Source organism: Equus caballus, chromosome 6 (genome assembly GCF_041296265.1).
Source record: "Equus caballus isolate H_3958 breed thoroughbred chromosome 6, TB-T2T, whole genome shotgun sequence".
NCBI lineage: Eukaryota > Metazoa > Chordata > Mammalia > Perissodactyla > Equidae > Equus > Equus caballus.
The window spans coordinates 82527111-82543232 of NC_091689.1; the positions used below are offsets into that span (position 1 = coordinate 82527111).

Here is a 16122-nt window from a genome sequence, read left to right on the forward strand (position 1 = left end):
CTTCCTGATTCAGTTTGGGGAGATTGTAGGAGTCTAGGAATTTGTCCATTTCTTCCAGGTTGTTCAATTTGTTGGCATATAGTTTTTCATAGTATTCTCTTATGATCTCTTGTATTTCATTGGTATCTGTTGTGATTTCTCCTCTGTCATTCCTGATTTTATTAATTTGCGATTTCTCTCTTCTTTTCTTGGTGAGTCTGGCTAGGGGTTTGTCAATTTTGTTAATTCTTTCAAAGAACCAACTCTTTGTTTCATTGATCCTTTCTATTGTCTTTTTTGTTTCAATATCGTTTATTTCTGCTCTTATTTTTATTATTTCCCTCCTTCTACTGACTCTGGGCCTTGTTTGTTCTTCTTTTTCTAGTTCTGTTAGGTGTCGTTTGAGGTTGCTTACGTGAGCTTTTTCTTGTTTAGTGAGGTGAGCCTGTATTGCGATGAATTTCCCTCTTAGGACTGCTTTTGCTGCATCCCAAATGATTTGGTATGTCGTGTTCTCATTTTCATTTGTCTCCAGATAATATTTGATTTCTTCTTTAATTTCTTCAATGATCCATTGTTTGTTGAGAAGCGTGTTGTTTAGTCTCCACATTTTTGCACCTTTCTCTGCTTTTTTCTTGTAGTTGATTTCTAGTTTAATAGCGTTATGATCAGAAAAGATGCTTGATATTATTTCAACTCTCTTGTATTTATTGATGTTTGCTTTGGTTCCCAAAATATGGTCAATCCTTGAGAATGTTCCATGTGCACTTGAGAAGAATGTGTAACCTGCTGTTTTTGGATGAAGTGTTCTATATATATCTATTAAGTCCATCTGGTCTAATTTTTCATTTAATTCTATTATTTCCTTATTGATTTTCTGTCTGTATGTTCTGTCCATTGGTGTTAATGGTGTGTTGAGGTCCCCTACTATTATTGTATTGTTGTTGATGTCTTCTTTTAGTTCTATTAAGAGTTGCTTTACAAATTTTGGTGCTCCTGTGTTGGGTGCGTATATATTTATAAGTGTTATGTCTTCTTGGTGGAGAGTCCCTTTTATCATTATATACTGTCCCTCTTTGTCTTTCTTTATCTGTTTTGCTTTGAAATCTACCTTGTCTGATATTAGTATAGCGACACCTGCTTTCTTTTGTTCATTATTAGCTTGGAGTATTGTTCTCCATCCCTTCACTCTGAGTCTGTGTTTGTCTTTGGGGCTGAGGTGTGTTTCCTGGAGGCAGCATATTGTTGGATCTTGTTCTTTGATCCATCCTGCCACTCTGTGTCTTTTGATTGGGGAGTTCAATCCGTTTACATTTAGAGTGATTATTGAGACGTGGGGACCTACCACTACCATTTTGTGTCTTGTTTTCCGGTTTTCTTCAGTTTCCTTTGTTTCTCGTCCCATGGTTTAATCTGTTCTGATGTAGAGCTGCTACTCTCTGTTGTTGTCCTTCTACTTATCTCCTCTGCTCTTGGTTTTGTAGCCCCTTTCCTTTTTTGGATTTTTCAGGAATGAGGGTTTTCCTGAGGATTTCCTGGAGAGGAGGTTTTGTGGCAATGAACTCCCTTAATTTTTGTTTATCTGGGAAAGTTTTTATTTCTCCATCGTATTTGAAGGATATTTTCGCTGGGTAGAGAATTCTCGGCTGTAGGTTTTTGTCCTTCAGATTTTTGAATATATCATTCCACTCTCTTCTAGCCTGTAGAGTTTCTGCTGAGAAATCTGCTGATAGCCTGATGGGGGTTCCTTTGTAGGTTAGTTTCTTTTGCCTGGCTGTCCTTAATATTTTCTCCTTGTCGTTGACTTTTGCTAGCTTCACTACTATATGCCGTGGAGTTGGTCTTCTTGCATTGATAAAGTTTGGAGATCTATTGGCTTCTGTCACCTGAAGATCCATCTCCCTCACCAGATTTGGGAAGTTCTCAGCCATTATTTCTTTGAATAGGTTTTCTGCCCCTTTCTCCTTCTCTTCTCCCTCTGGTATACCTATAATCCTTACGTTGCATCTCCTAATTGTGTCTGATAATTCTCGGAGAGTTTCTTCATTTCTTTTAAGTCTTGCTTCTCTCTCCTCCTCTGCCTGCAACAATTCTATATTGCCATCTTCCAAATTGCTAATTCTTTCCTCCATATTATCGGCCCTACTGTTCAGAGCATCTAGATTTTTCTTAATCTCCTCTATTGTGTTCTTCATTTCCAGTATTTCTGTTTGGTTCTTCTTTATCGTATCAAACTCTTTTGTGACATAGCTCCTGAACTCGTTGAGTTGTCGGTCAGAATTCTCTCTTAACTCAGTGAGTATTTTAATGATGGCTGTTTTGAAGTCATCATCATTTAGGTTATATATCTCATTTTCTTTGGGATTGTTTTCTGTGTATTTGTTACTTTCTTTCTGTTCTGGAGATTTAATGTATTTTTTCATATTGCTTGATGATGTTGATTTGTGCCTCCGCATGGAGATAGAGTTTAGTTGCTCCTTTCACTTGTTTCAGCTGCTGCGGTGGGGGGAGCAGCTGTTTATACTTCACCAACCAGGAACCCTGTCCGTAGTTGCTAACTGGGCCTGGGCCCCTCTTCGTAGCCACAGTGGCCCTTTGGATTCCCTCCTCTGCCGTGGGGGCCGTCACGGGGGGCTTCAGGCTGCAGGTGCCTACTGTTGTTGCCCACCTAGATGCGCTCTCTCCTTGGGGTCTGCAACGGTGTTATGGGCTTTTCCAGCGGCCAGGGGTGGGATCACTTTTATTTGTCGCTCGGTTGCTGTCGGCACCCACCAAATCTCACTTGTCCTCTATGGGTCGCAGGAGAGCTATTGGCATCTTCTACAGTCTGTGGTTAGTACACCTAGCTATGCTGCTTTTGCCCTGGGGTCTTCCAGCCTTGTGGCTGGCGGCTGGGTGCCTTCTACTGGTGCTGTGCAGAGGCTTTCCCTAAGGCTTCTGTGAGCCTGTAGGGTTTCCCCCTAGGCTACTAAGCTGGGTCTCTGGAACTCTCTCCAGCCCCAGTCCTCTCCGAGATCTCTGGCAATCCCTAGTCCCACGGGGCGGGCAACGGCAGCTGGGGGACGCCCCGCCCTCTGGGCTTCTGTCCGAGCCTCTGCCGGGAGCCCTGAATGCTGGGCGTGGCCCCTCTGCTACCGGCAGACAGAGAGTTTTGTCTGCTGCCTGGCAGAGCTCCGGCGCTTCCCCTCCGGGTCGCCGGACCCGCCTTTGAAAGTTCCCCCGCCCCGGTCCTCTCCGAGATCTCCGGCAATCCCTAATCCCACGGGGCGGGCAACGGCAGCTGGGGGACGCCCCGCCCTCTGGGCTTCTGTCCGAGCCTCTGCCGGGAGCCCTGAATGCTGGGCGTGGCCCCTCTGCTAATGGCAGACAGAGAGTTTTGTCTGCTGCCCGGGCGGAGCTCCGGCGCTTCCCCTCCGGGTCGCCGATCCGGCCTTTGAAAGTTCCCCCGCCCCGGTCCTCTCCGAGATCTCCGGCAATCCCTAGTCCCCCAGGGCTGGCAACGGCAGCTGGGGGACGCCCCGCCCTCTGGGCTTCTCTCCGGGCCTCTGCCGGGAGCCCTGAGTGCTCAGCGTGGCCCCTCTGCTACCGGCAGACAGAGAGTTTTGTCTGCTGCCTGGCGGAGCTCCGGCGCTTCCCCACCCGGTCGCCAGACCCGCCTTTGAAAGTTCCCCCGCCCCGGTCCTCTCCGAGATCTCCGGCAATCCCTAGTCCCACGGGGCGGGCAACGGCAGCTGGGAGACCTCCGTGCCCTCCGTGTCTCTCTCTGGGACCCTCCGGGCGCCCCGAGCACCAGGCCGGGTCTCCCCGCCAATGGCGGGGAGAGACTCTCCCCGCGGGCTCCGGTGTGCAACTCCAAAGTTTCCCTCTGCGTTTAGGAGTAATTGCGGGGGGTTTAGGTAGGGTTCTGGTCACCTGTTTCCACCGTCGCTCCTCTGTTGTGTTCTCGCTCCTGCCCTAGATGTGTGTGGATCCTCTGGGGGCGTCCGTTGGAAGAAAGCCGCTTGCGGGTACTAGGCTGCCCATCGGGGTCGGAGAGTTTTCACCTATTTCCACATCCTCCCGGAGGAAAGTCTCTCCGCCTTCCGATGTATAGTCGCGTGGGTGTCTCAGACGTCCTGAGATGCTGTCTGGATATCCTTTGTCAAGCGATAAGTGTCCAAATAATTGTAGACTCGAAGGGCGAGAGACAAAGAGGACTACTCACGGCGCCATCTTGGAATTCCTCCCACATGAGCCTTTCCCATGTGGCTTCCTCACAGACTGGTGGCTGGGTTCCGGGAAGAAGGAGGGAAGGAAGCAGAGGCTGCCAGTCCTCTTGAGGCCTGAGCTCAGGTCACTTCCACCACGTTCTGCTGGTCAAAGCCGTCACAAGACCAGCCCATATTCAAGTGCAGGGGAAATAGGCTCCGTCTTTGGGATGAGGAGCGGCATGCACAGAGAGGGGAGGGAAAGCTGGGGGCCACTTCTGAAGATGGCTATCACTGGAGGATTCAGTGAGACAAGACAAATAAAAGCTTAGAGGATTGTGTGGCACATCATTGGTACTCAAAAGTTGCTACTTGTTAATATTGTTGTTGTTGTTACTATTACTGTCATACTGTAGCAGCACAGCATTCCTGACCTCTGAATCGCAGGGGGCAGAGTGGGGTGGTAGAGAAAGACGGAGGCCGGAAGTCTGGAATCTTAGGCTCTTGTCCTGGTTTGGTCACCAGGGGTGTGTGGTCACGGCTCTTCAGCTTTTGGAACCTCAGTTTACCCACGTTTTGGGGCGACAACTGGCCTACTGAGTGAGCAAGAGCTTCTGCTGCTGTGCAGAGCGGGGCAGAGCCTGAGGGGCGGCTGGCTGGGTGTTGTTACTACCCCGGCTGGCCCTATCTCAGGCCTGTCAGCACAGGGGACCTGCCACCCAGACAACTTGTATCCCTCAGCAGTCAGCAGGAACCTTCCGGAGAGGAGGCAGCGGGCTCTCTGTGAAATGTGGGAGACCTTGTTCATCGGCCCATACCATCTTCCTCTCAAGATGGTGGGGACGGGCCTGGAAGGAAGCAGGGACGAGAAGTGACCTTGGATGAAGAAGCTTTTCTGGGCAGAGTTGGGGTTGGGGTAGGAGAGGGCAGTTGAGGAGAGTGTAGAAGTGAAGGGCTTTGTTTTAAGCGTTTAGGGGGCACTGGAGAGCAGTCCCCCCAGCCTCCCCCACCAGCCTTAGGAACTTGTCAGAGTTTCTGGATGTTTCCAGGCTCTTTTTCCATCCCCATCTCCTCATATGCTATCCCCACGTCTGGAACCCATCTCTCCCTCCTGGTTGACTCCTTTCTTACATTTACCGTTTGCTCTAACATGTAAGCTTCATGGAGGATAAGCATCTTCAACTATTTTCTTCACTTCTATGAACCCAAGCTTGTATAACACTACTTGGTATACTAAGTGCTCGATAATTATTTGTTGATTGAATAAATGAACTGCTGGTCTTCCTTCTGGTCTCAGCTTCGATGTTACTTCCTTCAGGAGACGAGCTTTCCCTGGTTAACAACCCTCCAGCTGTGCTTCTCCTTCCCTCCCAGCGCCAAGGCCCAGGCCTCCTTGGGGCCGCACCCGTCCTCCATGAGAGGGGCAGAGTGGAGTTCACGGACTCAGGACAGCAGGCTCTAACGGATGGAGGGGATGCAGCACCAGTCCTGCCTGGCCCCTCGAGCTGGTCGGGTAGAATGAAGGTGCCTCAGCTCCAGAGGCAGGCAGCCTCCCTGGGCTCCCCCGGGTGGCACCTGGATGACCCCGCAAGGCTGGCAGCCCTTACATACCCTCCCTAAGTCCCTGGGAAGGACGTGTCCCAATCCCAGAACAGAGCAGAGCCCAGAGTCACTTCCCAGGAGGTCAGAACTGCGAAGGCCCTTGCAGAGCCTCTGGTCCAGCCCTCCTCTGACAGGTGTTCAGGGCACCTTGAGCCAGAGCAGAGCAGGAAGGTGGCGGGCGATGGGGCATGTAAGAGGCTCTGAGAGACCATCAGAGCCGAGTGTGTTGGCTGCACGGCCTGCGGGCAGTGGAGACCCCCCTGCAAGGTCAGACTCGTGTTTGATAAAGATCCTGGCTGCTGTATAGCATGAGTTGGAGGGGAGAAGTACAAGCCTCCAACCAAGATAGTGGGGCTGGAGTGTGGGTGGTAGCAGCAGGAGAGGGAAGAGAAGGATCAGAGGGGCCCTTAGGAGGCAGAGAAGGAGAGCACCAGGGTTGACCTATTCACAGGGCTAGCGTGTGGGCAGCTCAAGGTTCAGGTCTGGGCAGCTGCATTGATGATCCTGATGGGGAGAGAGGAGGAGATGCCGGTGGAGAGGGTAGGACATAGTGAGTTCAGCTTGAAGGTCTGTTGGGTTGGGAGGATCTCTGGGACTGCAGTGGAGATGTCTTGTAGGGGCTGGGGCAGTGGGTCTGAAGCTGAGGGGCCAGGCAGGGCAGCAGGAGAGTCCTCAGGACTCTGAGGCACAGTTAGAGGATTCTAACCAGGGAGGACACCAACCACGGTGGCCACTGAGGGCAGGAGACTGATGTGATTGCCCAGGGGGCTGTGCAGAGGGGAGAGAAGGGTGCTGAGGCACTTTAAGGTTTCAGGGTAGGCTGTCTGGGTGAGGGACTGCCTGGGAGGAGCTGAGAGCCTGGCCTGCCCAGCAGGGAAGTGAAAGGCCCAAGACTCAAGGCTCAGAAAGCAGGAGGGAGAGCCGGAGGCAGGGAGCAGAGGGGGCTCGAGTGAGACTCCAGGAGAGAGTGAGGGAGGGGGTGGACCTGAGACCGAGAATGAATGTGTTAACATCTTCCCTGGTTAGTGTGCAACTGTGCCTGGCACCCCCAAGGTTGGCGTGGGAGACAGAGTAACCAAAGTTTCTGAGCTTATTTTGTAGGACAGCAGGAGGACCACTGATGAGACAGCAGCTTGCTGACAGTCCCCCACTGGACTCAATGTAGTGCGGGAGTGTTGAGAAGCTAGAACGACCAATTGTAACCTTTAAGTGTCACAGGCTAAAAATCCACCATGTGCAACACATAACCCCCCTGAATTTGCACGTGTGATCTATGAAGAAATATGAAAGACAGTCGTGCCTGTGCAGAGCACTTTTCAAACTTTAACCTCCAACGCCCTCCTACTCACTGTCCTACCCAAAACCCTAGACAAAACCCCCAACTTTTTTCCTTAGGGTGGGTGGGTTTGAGTTTTAGCTCCTGTCTCCTTATCTGGCTGCCTTTCGATAATAAACCTCTTTCCTTGCTACCAGCCTGACCTTTTCCATGGTTGGCTCTGCTGTGTTTCAGGTAAATGAACCAGTGTTTGTGTTCTGTGTCAGGCCCTCCTAGGCGGTGTGGTGAGATGGTGGGAAAGGTCAGGGCCTGGAGGGAGGGTGTCCACTGGGGCTGGGGTTGGCCTGGGGCAAAGGGAGGAAAGAAGACAGGACTGTGCAGAAGGTGGCTGGGGCCCGAGGAGGGGAGGCTCCAGGCCTGGTTCTTCCAGAATGGGGTTCAGGGTTTCTCAAGGACTCCCTCCCAGGAGCTCCCAGACTCTTCCTGAACAGAGGACAGGAGAGGTCAGGCCATGCAGGGGACAGAGGGGCCATCCTGGCCTTGGGATTGAAGCTCTGAGGTGTCTGGGGATGAGGCAGGGTGTGAGGAGTCATCGATGGCATCCTCTTATTAGCCCCACGGCTTTCGAGGGGGCTGTCCGGGGTGCTGAAGAGGTGTGTGTAGGGGAGAGAAGGATGGACAAGGGGTGGGTGCCAAGGGCCCCTTGCTTGATGGGCAGCAGTGGTGGTGGTGGGGTGGGGTCCAGATGGACACACGGTGGCCACCCAAGGTGGCTGTTGGCACTTGTGGCAGTTGCTGCTGTGGCACGTGTGTGTGTGTGGGGGGGGGGCGGGCAGAGTGAAGGTGTGACAAGAAAGCTGGGCTTGTGTGGGGGAAGGAGGCTAAAGCCACACATACACACACACACACACACACACACACACACACTCATCCTGCCTTCCAGCAGATCCCGTGGCCTCCTCTGGTTCCCTTCAGAACCAGCCAGAGGAACAAGCCCAAAACCACCCAGACTGACACAGGTGACCCAGGCGGAAGGTGCTGTGAGCAGAGTCAACACTGCCTGGCTGGGGGAGGATGGTGCTCTTTGGGGACAGGCCCTGCAGGGGTTCAGGTTGAGGACATCCCAGAACGACCCCTGTCCTCAGGCCATCTAGCTGGGCTGGGGTGCTCCCCAGTGGGCGGACATGGGCTCACTCCAAGAAAGCAAGACATCACAGCACAGAAGTGAGTCCCGCAGTTTATTGAACAAACGGGAGACCAGAGGCCAGAGAGTCGGGGGGCAGTCCAGCAGCGCTCCTCCAGGTACGGAGAGCCCTTCTCCGTAGGGCGGCCCAGAGGCCACAACGGTGGAAGCGAGGGTCCATTCCCAGGCAGCAGCCCCATCCAGGAGGACACGATGAGCAGAGGAACAGCTGATGGGAGGGAGCTGCGTGGTGTATTCTCAGAACACGGGGAAAGGCTGCTGAGGTGCCACTGTTCTCAGCTTGGGGGTGGTGGCAGTGGCACATCTGGCAGGCAAGAGGGTCTCTCTGGCTCTCTTGGGGCCACCTAAAACCTCCCCAGGCCACAGGATCCGGCAGTGGTGTTGAGTGGGCCGCAGGGGGCACACAGGCCGGTGCTCACCGCCAGGTTCCCAGTGCAGGGGGCGCTGCAGACGCTGCCCGTCACGGGCCGGGAGCCCGATACGCAGAGGTCCCCGCAGACGACCCCGCCCCGGGAGCTGCTGACACCTGTGGGAGCAAGGGCAGGGTCAGGAGGCCTGGCTGGTGGTGGTCACCCCATTTGGCCACCTTCCTTTGGCTTCTCTGATCTGTCCAGCCCTCTAGGCAAGGACACAAAGGGCCTTCAGTTCTAGTTCTGAAGGCGTGGAAGGATCCTCAGCCTGGGAGCCAGGGGCCCTGGGTTCTGGCCTGGTTCTGCTCTGTGACCTTGGGTAAGTCCCTTCCTCTCTCTGGGCCTCAGCTTCCTCACCTACACAAGGTGGGGGTCGTGCTGATGTTGGGGTTCCTTCCTGCAGTGACATGGTATTCTGTCCCTTGTCCAACCCCGTTCACGCTGTGAAGTTCTCCCGCAAGCTAACCTCATCCTCTCCTGCTGCATGACTGACCTCCTCCCATTTCCTGGAGGAATTCTTGAAAACATTATACACTCAGAGCCGGGAGATTCTTGTTGCCCAACTTAAAATGTTCCTTTTCAGGGCTCAGGATACTTACAGACATTCACAGATCCAACACCTTCACAGAGCCTGAGTGGAGAAGGGGCGAGAAAAGGGAAGAGAAAAGAGGTCAGCATGAGATCCTTGCATTTCCCCTAGGTGCTGGAATGGGTCATCTCAGGGCTATTTCTGGCCTATGTTTGTGCCCTTGTGTAACTTAGAAAGTGCCTTTCTGGCAATTGCTGCCACGCCAGGGCATACGATTTGGCAAGCAGAGCCTGGGCTGGATTTCAGCTCTCATTTGCCCCTCAGCTGGCTGCTGAAACTGTGGCTAGAGTATGCAGGAATCGAAGGTGGGCGGATCTGTGCGAATGGAATCCTTGGGGCAGCTGGGTTGGGCCTCACCTCTGCTCCTCGCCCTCCAGCAGGCGCCGGTAGGTGGCGATCTCGATGTCCAGGCCCAGCTTGGCGTTCATCACCTCCTGGTACTCCCTGAGCAGGCAGGCCATGTCCTGCTTGGCCTTCTGCAGGGCCTCCTCCAGCCCGGCCAGCTTGCACTTGGCGTCGCTGAGGGCCGCCTCGCCCTGCTGCTCAGCCTGGCTCACGGCCGCCTCCAGCTTGGAGTTCTGGGGACCCAGAAGAGAACAGGGTGGGTTGTGGTCCCTGGGTCTCTCTGTCCATTTCCTGTATGTGTCCAGGACTCCCGCCCGCCTGGGAACACCCCAGAACAGGCCTCTCGCCCTTATCCCCTGGGTCTCCCTGAGTGACCACAACCACGTACCCTAGTCGTGCACATGGGCTGGGGGATGAATGGTGAGATCCACATGGGGCACACACTGCCTGTGGGACCCGGGTAGGCCCCAAATGAGCATTACCTGGCACTTGGCATTCTCGACCTCGGCGGTCAGCCTTTGGATCATGCGGTTCAGCTCGTTGATCTCCTCCTTGGTGCGGCGCAGGGTCTCTCCGTGCCGGACCACCGTGGCCTTTATCTCCTCACACTGAGGGGAGGCAGAGAGGCGCCTGAGGCTCAGGATGGGACATCCCGCCCATTCAGGACACCAGTGATGATATGCACGTTGTACAGTGCTCAACCTGTGCAACTATACGTGGCAGCCCTGCCCTGCCTTGCTAATATACACCTCACATCCCAGCCACTGCCATGTCTCAGGCAGGTGCTCTGTGCCACTCACCTTGCTGCGGTACCAGGACTCTGCCTCAGCCCGGCTGCGGTTGGCGATGTCATCATACTGAGCCTTGATCTCGGCCAGGATGCAGTCCATGTTCAGTTCCCGGCTGTTGTCCATCTTGACGATGACTGAGGTGTCTGAGATGTGGGATTGGAGAACACGGATCTCCTGGAGGGGCAGGGATTGGGGAAGAGGCAGAACAGCCAAGTTATCTGGACTTTTCCTCACCTGCCAGTGCCGATGCCTATCATCTCTTTGGCTCATCTAGAGCCTGAGTCTCATGTCTGGAGCAGAAAATCCTCTGATGGAATTGCATAACTTTCTGTACAGACAAGAATTCCCTTTTAGGGGAAAATACAACCACTTCTCAAATGCTGGCTTCTGGGACGGTTCAGGTCCGTGTGAACCTGGCCTCAGCCAGGATGTGGTGACGCTTCCTCAGGGCCCAGGCCCCGTGTCCAGTCATTGTCCATTCTCTGAGACCAAGCCCATAAACGAAGGCCATTGGCGGCCAGAGAGAAGGGGCTGAGGCTGTGTGGGCTGCGTGTGGCCCAGGCTTGGCTTCCCGAGGTGCAGCTGTCCTAGGGGCCGCCCTCTCTTGCCCCCTGCTAATTCTGTCTGTTTTTGCCTCTCCATTCCTCTGCCTCCCTTTTTCCCGTCCTTGCTCCCCTCTGCCCCCCAGCCGCAAGCCTGGGTTCTCATGTCCGCAGGTCTGCGGGGGTCTGGGCAGGGGTCGAGGATGCCCACCACGGCCGAGAGCCCCCCTCACCTCCTCGTACAGTCGCCGCAGGAAGTCGATCTCCTGGGTCAGTGCCTCCGCGTTGGCCTCCAGGTCCGACTTGCGGAGGTAGGCGCAGTCCACGTCCTGTGTGGGGTTCAAGGGTCGTGAGGCCGGCTCCCCTCAGGGCGCTCCGAGGGCCTGGCTGCCCCGCACCAGGGCAGAAAGGCCAGGAGGACGGTGGCCGGGGGCTCAGGGCGGGGCTTGGCTCAGGCACTCACCTGCTTTAGAGACACGAACTCATTCTCTGCTGTGGCCCGAAGCGTGACTTCCTCTTCATACCTGAGGGGCACGAGAACAGGACTGTCCGAGCAGCTCTAACTGCGCCGTGAAGCACACACGCAAACAAGCTGATTCCTGGACCTCCCCCTGCTTGTCCCGCCGCCTCCAAAAGAAATGGGGCAGAACCAGGAAGAAGCCCCGTTCTCCATCAGCTCAGCTTTTCAGTGGGGCCGGAGGGCAGAATCTGGAAACTGTGTGCGTGGTTGGGACACAGGCGGTGGCTGTTTTTCTCACCTAGGTCTCCGTTCTCCTTTCCATTGACCCCTCTGCCTGGCCCTGGCTTGGCTACAGGTAGTGGGACCCTGTCATTCCCCTCCTGGGCTTAGCCAAGAGGAGGCCAGCCCGGCCCTTCCCCTTGCTCTGTGGGCTGGCCTGCTCAGAGCCCGAGGAAAGTGGCCTGGGAAGGCCTCGACTGAGCTCGCTCCTGAAGGCAGCAGCCCCCTCGGGACCAGAGTCCCTTATGGGTCCCAGTGTAACCCAGTGCGCACCCTCGTGTCACGTGTCACACTTCGTAGCTGAAGGTTTCTGTCTATGACAATGCCACGCCAGCCTCCCTGCAGCCTAGCAGCCCCACGTGGACAGGGACTGTGTCTACCACTTGCCCCTGCCCATGGCACCCAGCCGGGGTCTGGCTGGCACCTGGCAGGCGCTCAGAAAGTGTTAGTTGAGAAAAGGAGTAAACTTCAGAAGAACGGTCAGGGCATCGAGGGCTAGACTCAAGGACCAGGGAATATTAATTTTTCTGGGGTCCTAAGAGAAGGGTCTTGGGGATGGCAAAAGGGAGAGAACAGCCATTCCCTGACCTGCTTGTGGGAAGACCAGGTGAGCTCCATCCCCCAGGGGCCACGGTGCTCCCCCAGGACCCAGGGGCCTGGAGGCGGGGCAGGAGTGCAGGTCCGTCCTCAGGCAGACACCCTGCCACAGAGCGGGACACTGTCCTGTGCTGGGAGCTGCCTTCGAGCCCTTTCTTGGGCTGGCGGCTTCCCGCGCTCACCTCTTCTTGTAGCCCTCCAGCACCTCCTGCACGTGGTTGAGCTCCGAGGCCAACCTCCCGCTGTCGGCCTCCACGCACTCGGCCTCCCGCCGCAGCGTCTCGATGTAGCCCTCAAACAGCGGCTCCAGGTTGCTGTCGCAGCACTTGCGGTTCTGGTAGAACTGCCACTTGGTCTCCAGCAGCTTGTTCTGCTGCTCCAGGAAGCGCACCTGCCAGAGGGGGAGCCTGAGAATCCCTTGTTGCAGGATCAAGAGGGGGGTCCCCGCACCAGGACCTGCAGGCCCCCGGGTGTCTGACCCAGAGTCCCCCCCACGATCCCCCCGGCAGGGGTTATGTCATCTCTCTCAAAACCACATGGGGGTTTAGTCAGCTCACCCCCTGGCAGTCCTTCCTGAGAGCTAACTTCAGTCTCTTCAAAGGCAATTTAGCTGGTGACATGGAAAGCTAAACCATGCCGAGCCCAGGCTCTGCTGCCGCGGGTTAGTGACGTGTCCTTGCACAGCACTTAAATCCCCGGCAGAGCGCCCACCCCGCTGTGAGTTTAGTGAGCCCTGCTATGCAGGGGCTGCGGCACGTTGAAGAGCTGTGATGCCGTCAGGTGTGACTGTCAGTGCGCAAATGCTCAGGTGGGCCCTTTCAGAAAGGCGGACTGTAGAAGTCAAAAACTAATATGTGCCAATCATTGAAATCCTACAATGTGCTTAGAATAATGGTCAGCTGGGACATCAGTGCAAGATGTGCTGTGCTCTGACCCCTCATGCTACGGATGAGCAATCGAAGGCCCAGGGAGGCTCCTGCCAAGGGAGAGGAAGAAACTGACCTTCTGCCCTGCAGGGGCTCCTTCTTTCACTGTGGTAATTACGGACTGCTGGGTCCAAGGAAAACCTCACATCCACCTTCCTGTCACAAGGGTGGCCCTTCCCCACTGCGATCCCTTTGTCTGAAACCTTTGCTGCACCCCTGGTAAGTCCTTTCTTGTGCTATCCTCGGTCTCTCATGCTGTGAAGAGTTCCGGATTTTCTTGGTCCTTCCTGGTGGATCTCTCTCTAGCGTGACTTCTCTCAAGGCTGGCTCTGGAGAGCCCTCCCCAGGCTCAGGACTGCTTCCCAGGGGAGCCTTCTTCCCCCGGCTTCTCGAACCACCACCACCTCGTGCTCGCTTGGATTCAGTGGAGAAGATGCTGCGGACTTGAGCTGGACACTGACATCTGTGGATGGTTCCAACCGTGTCCAGGAATGCGTCCTGCCTGCCTCCCCATGAGACCCAGGAGAATGGGGCCTGTGTCTGTTGCTCACCCCTGGACCCTGAGCCCCAGGCACAGGGGCTTAAACAAACCATTCTGGCCCCTGCTCAGATCCACGAGGTTCCCTCCAGGCCATCTTCCAGTATCACACCCACTAGCCCTGCCCCTGACGTGGGGAGGATCTCCGTGCCGTCTAAGCAGCTCTTTGGCTTCAGATGCACTGAACACCCACACAGCGGCCCTTTGCTCATGAGGAGATGCTATCCCTCAGCACTCAAGTCTTGGGCCCTAGTTCTGCTTCTGTGTTTTCGGTTTATCTCCCTTATCAGGCTGAAGCTTCTGGTCCTTTTCATGTCTTTCTGTGTCCTAGAGGTAGGACCGTCCCTCCCTTTGGACTGGGATGCTCTATGGGCAAGTGCCCACCTTTGACTCCCCTCTTGGTACTCAGCCTGAGTGCTGAGCATGGGTGGGGTTCAGGAAGGGTGTGTTCAAGGACACCTGCCTTGTCGAGGTTGTATATAATAACAGTGCTATCAGACCAGGAACCCCTGCCCTATGTCTCTGTGTCTGTCTGTGCCCTGGGTGTGTGTCCATCTCCTCCATCGGACTCGAAGCTCACCTGGACCACATCCCTCCTGGCCCTGACTACCCCTTCAGTGAGTAGCCCAGGAAGGGAAGGTTCAGGAAAGGCATGATCAAGGACACCCACCTTGTCGATGAAGGCAGCAAACCTGTTGTTGAGGCACTTGATCTGCTCCTTCTCCTCGTGCTTCACGCACTGCGCGTTGGGGTCGATCTCCAGGTTGAGGGGCGCCAGGAGGCTCTCGTTGACCGACACGGTGGTGATGCAGGGCGGGCTGGGTCCGCACACGCCGCCAGAGCGGTATCCGAAGCTGCGGCCGCAGGAGCCGGCGCGGAAGCCCCCGCAGACGCTGTGGCTGCCGAAGCCGCCGGCGAGTCCGCGGTAGCAGGAGATGCCGCGGTAGGGGGCGGCCGTGATGCAGCAGCGGCCGGGCCGGGGCCCGCAGGCCGAGGCGCAGCTGAAGGTCCTGGGACCGAATCCACAGCCCACGGAGCTGAAGCCACAGGTCATGCTGGAGGAAGGGAAGTGTCTGAAGAGTGGAGAAGCTGGCAGAGAACTGTGCCCAAACCCTGTGCTCCCTGGGCTGTGGCAGGCCCTTTTATGCACCAGGGACAGCTGGCGTTAAAAGGGGTGGCAAAGAGACAATAACCGCATTTTATTGGCTTGGCATCACCCCGGCCTCTTAGGAGCTGACCCGCTTGCCTTTTCAGTGTGGCTGTGTCAACAATCTGTGGCCACAGGCCTGTTTCATCTTCAAAGACCTTTACGGGCTTCCTCTCGCCTCTCCCGGTCCCATTGCTGCTGGAAGTGGGGAAGGAGAAGGGCTCCTGGGAGCACTGGTTGGACTCCAGGCTCTGAGTGCAGGCAGCGGGTGCAGTGACTGGGGATGGCGCCTGCCCGCCGCATCCCAGGGGCACAGCTGGGCTATGCGCCCTGGACCTGTGACCTGACCTCGGGGTGGAGTGGCCGGCCTGTCCCAAGGAGGGGGCTGTGTCCCAAATGACGCAGGCCTTCTAGGCTTCTTTGCCTTCCTCTTCTCTCTAGAGCATGTCCCTTTCTTCACTGTCAATATCAGCCTCTCCTAACCTGCTCCTACCCAGAGCCTAGTCAGGGATGGGGTGGGGGTAGGGACTGGGAGGGAGCATGGAAGACCGAAGCCATGGGACACCAACGGGGACACGGGAGGAACTGAGTCAGAGAGCTCAGGAGGGAATCAGGGTTGTTCTTTAGAGTTCTGGGCCTCATTGCTGGTGGAATAGGGGGCAGGAGTGCGAGTGTGGAACAGCCTAGAGCTACAGGGGTTAATCAGGGAAGGCTTCTTGGAGGGGGGTTTAAGGAGGACTGAGGTGGGGTGGGGATAGGGTTAGGAGGAGACGAGAAAGGAGTCCAGCTCTGATTCGGAGACTAGACGGTGGAGTACCTCATTCTCTCATTCACTCATTAAATGCTTATTGAGTTCCAACTATGCACTAGACACTTGCGAGGTTCTGGGAATCCAGCAGAGACCCGAGGTGTTTGGAGGCGGGAGAGGGTGGTGTGCACATGGGGGTGCCAACGTTTGGCCAGTGGGGAAGAGGGAGAAGCCACAGGCGGAGGGAGGGCCCGGCAAGGTCCCGGCTTAGATGGGGTCTGATGTGGGGTGTGGGAGTTTTTTGGGTTCCCAGCAGAGAAACTGGACAGTGAGTATCAGTGTGTATACCAGGAAGGATGAAAGGTGCTGGAGATGTGGGGTGGCCACCAGGGTCCAGAAATGGCATCCCTTCCTCCTCTGAGAGGACCCACAGGGCGAGAGGAGGTGGGGGTCCTGTGGCTGTCCTGAAAGCCAAGCTCCCTTACTTTGCCCCCTCTTCCCT

General features: G+C 55.6%; 1 protein-coding gene across 1 annotated transcript; it reads right to left on the reverse strand.

The window, feature by feature from the left end:
- Nucleotides 1-8266: 8266 nt before the first annotated feature.
- On the reverse strand, nucleotides 8267-14842 carry KRT83 (keratin 83). The gene is made up of 9 exons (NM_001346211.1): nucleotides 14396-14842; nucleotides 12444-12652; nucleotides 11389-11449; nucleotides 11159-11254; nucleotides 10393-10557; nucleotides 10075-10200; nucleotides 9605-9825; nucleotides 9258-9289; nucleotides 8267-8774 (listed from the first exon to the last, which is right to left on the reverse strand). The coding sequence occupies exons 1-9, from the start codon at nucleotides 14777-14779 to the stop codon at nucleotides 8593-8595; spliced, it is 1476 nt and encodes a 491-aa protein (NP_001333140.1). The 5' UTR covers nucleotides 14780-14842; the 3' UTR covers nucleotides 8267-8592.
- Nucleotides 14843-16122: the final 1280 nt, after the last annotated feature.

Bases quoted from the DNA above. Each gene is read 5' to 3' on its own strand.
- KRT83 (NM_001346211.1), bottom strand. From the start codon at position 14,779: ATGACCTGTGGCTTCAGCTCCGTGGGCTGTGGATTCGGTCCCAGGACC. The intron at 11,450-12,443 runs GTGAGCGCGGGA...CGTGCCCCTCAG, and splicing joins CTGGAGGGCTACAAGAAGAG to GTATGAAGAGGAAGTCACGC. The intron at 10,201-10,392 runs GTGAGTGGCACA...GCCTCCCCTCAG, and splicing joins AGTCCTGGTACCGCAGCAAG to TGTGAGGAGATAAAGGCCAC.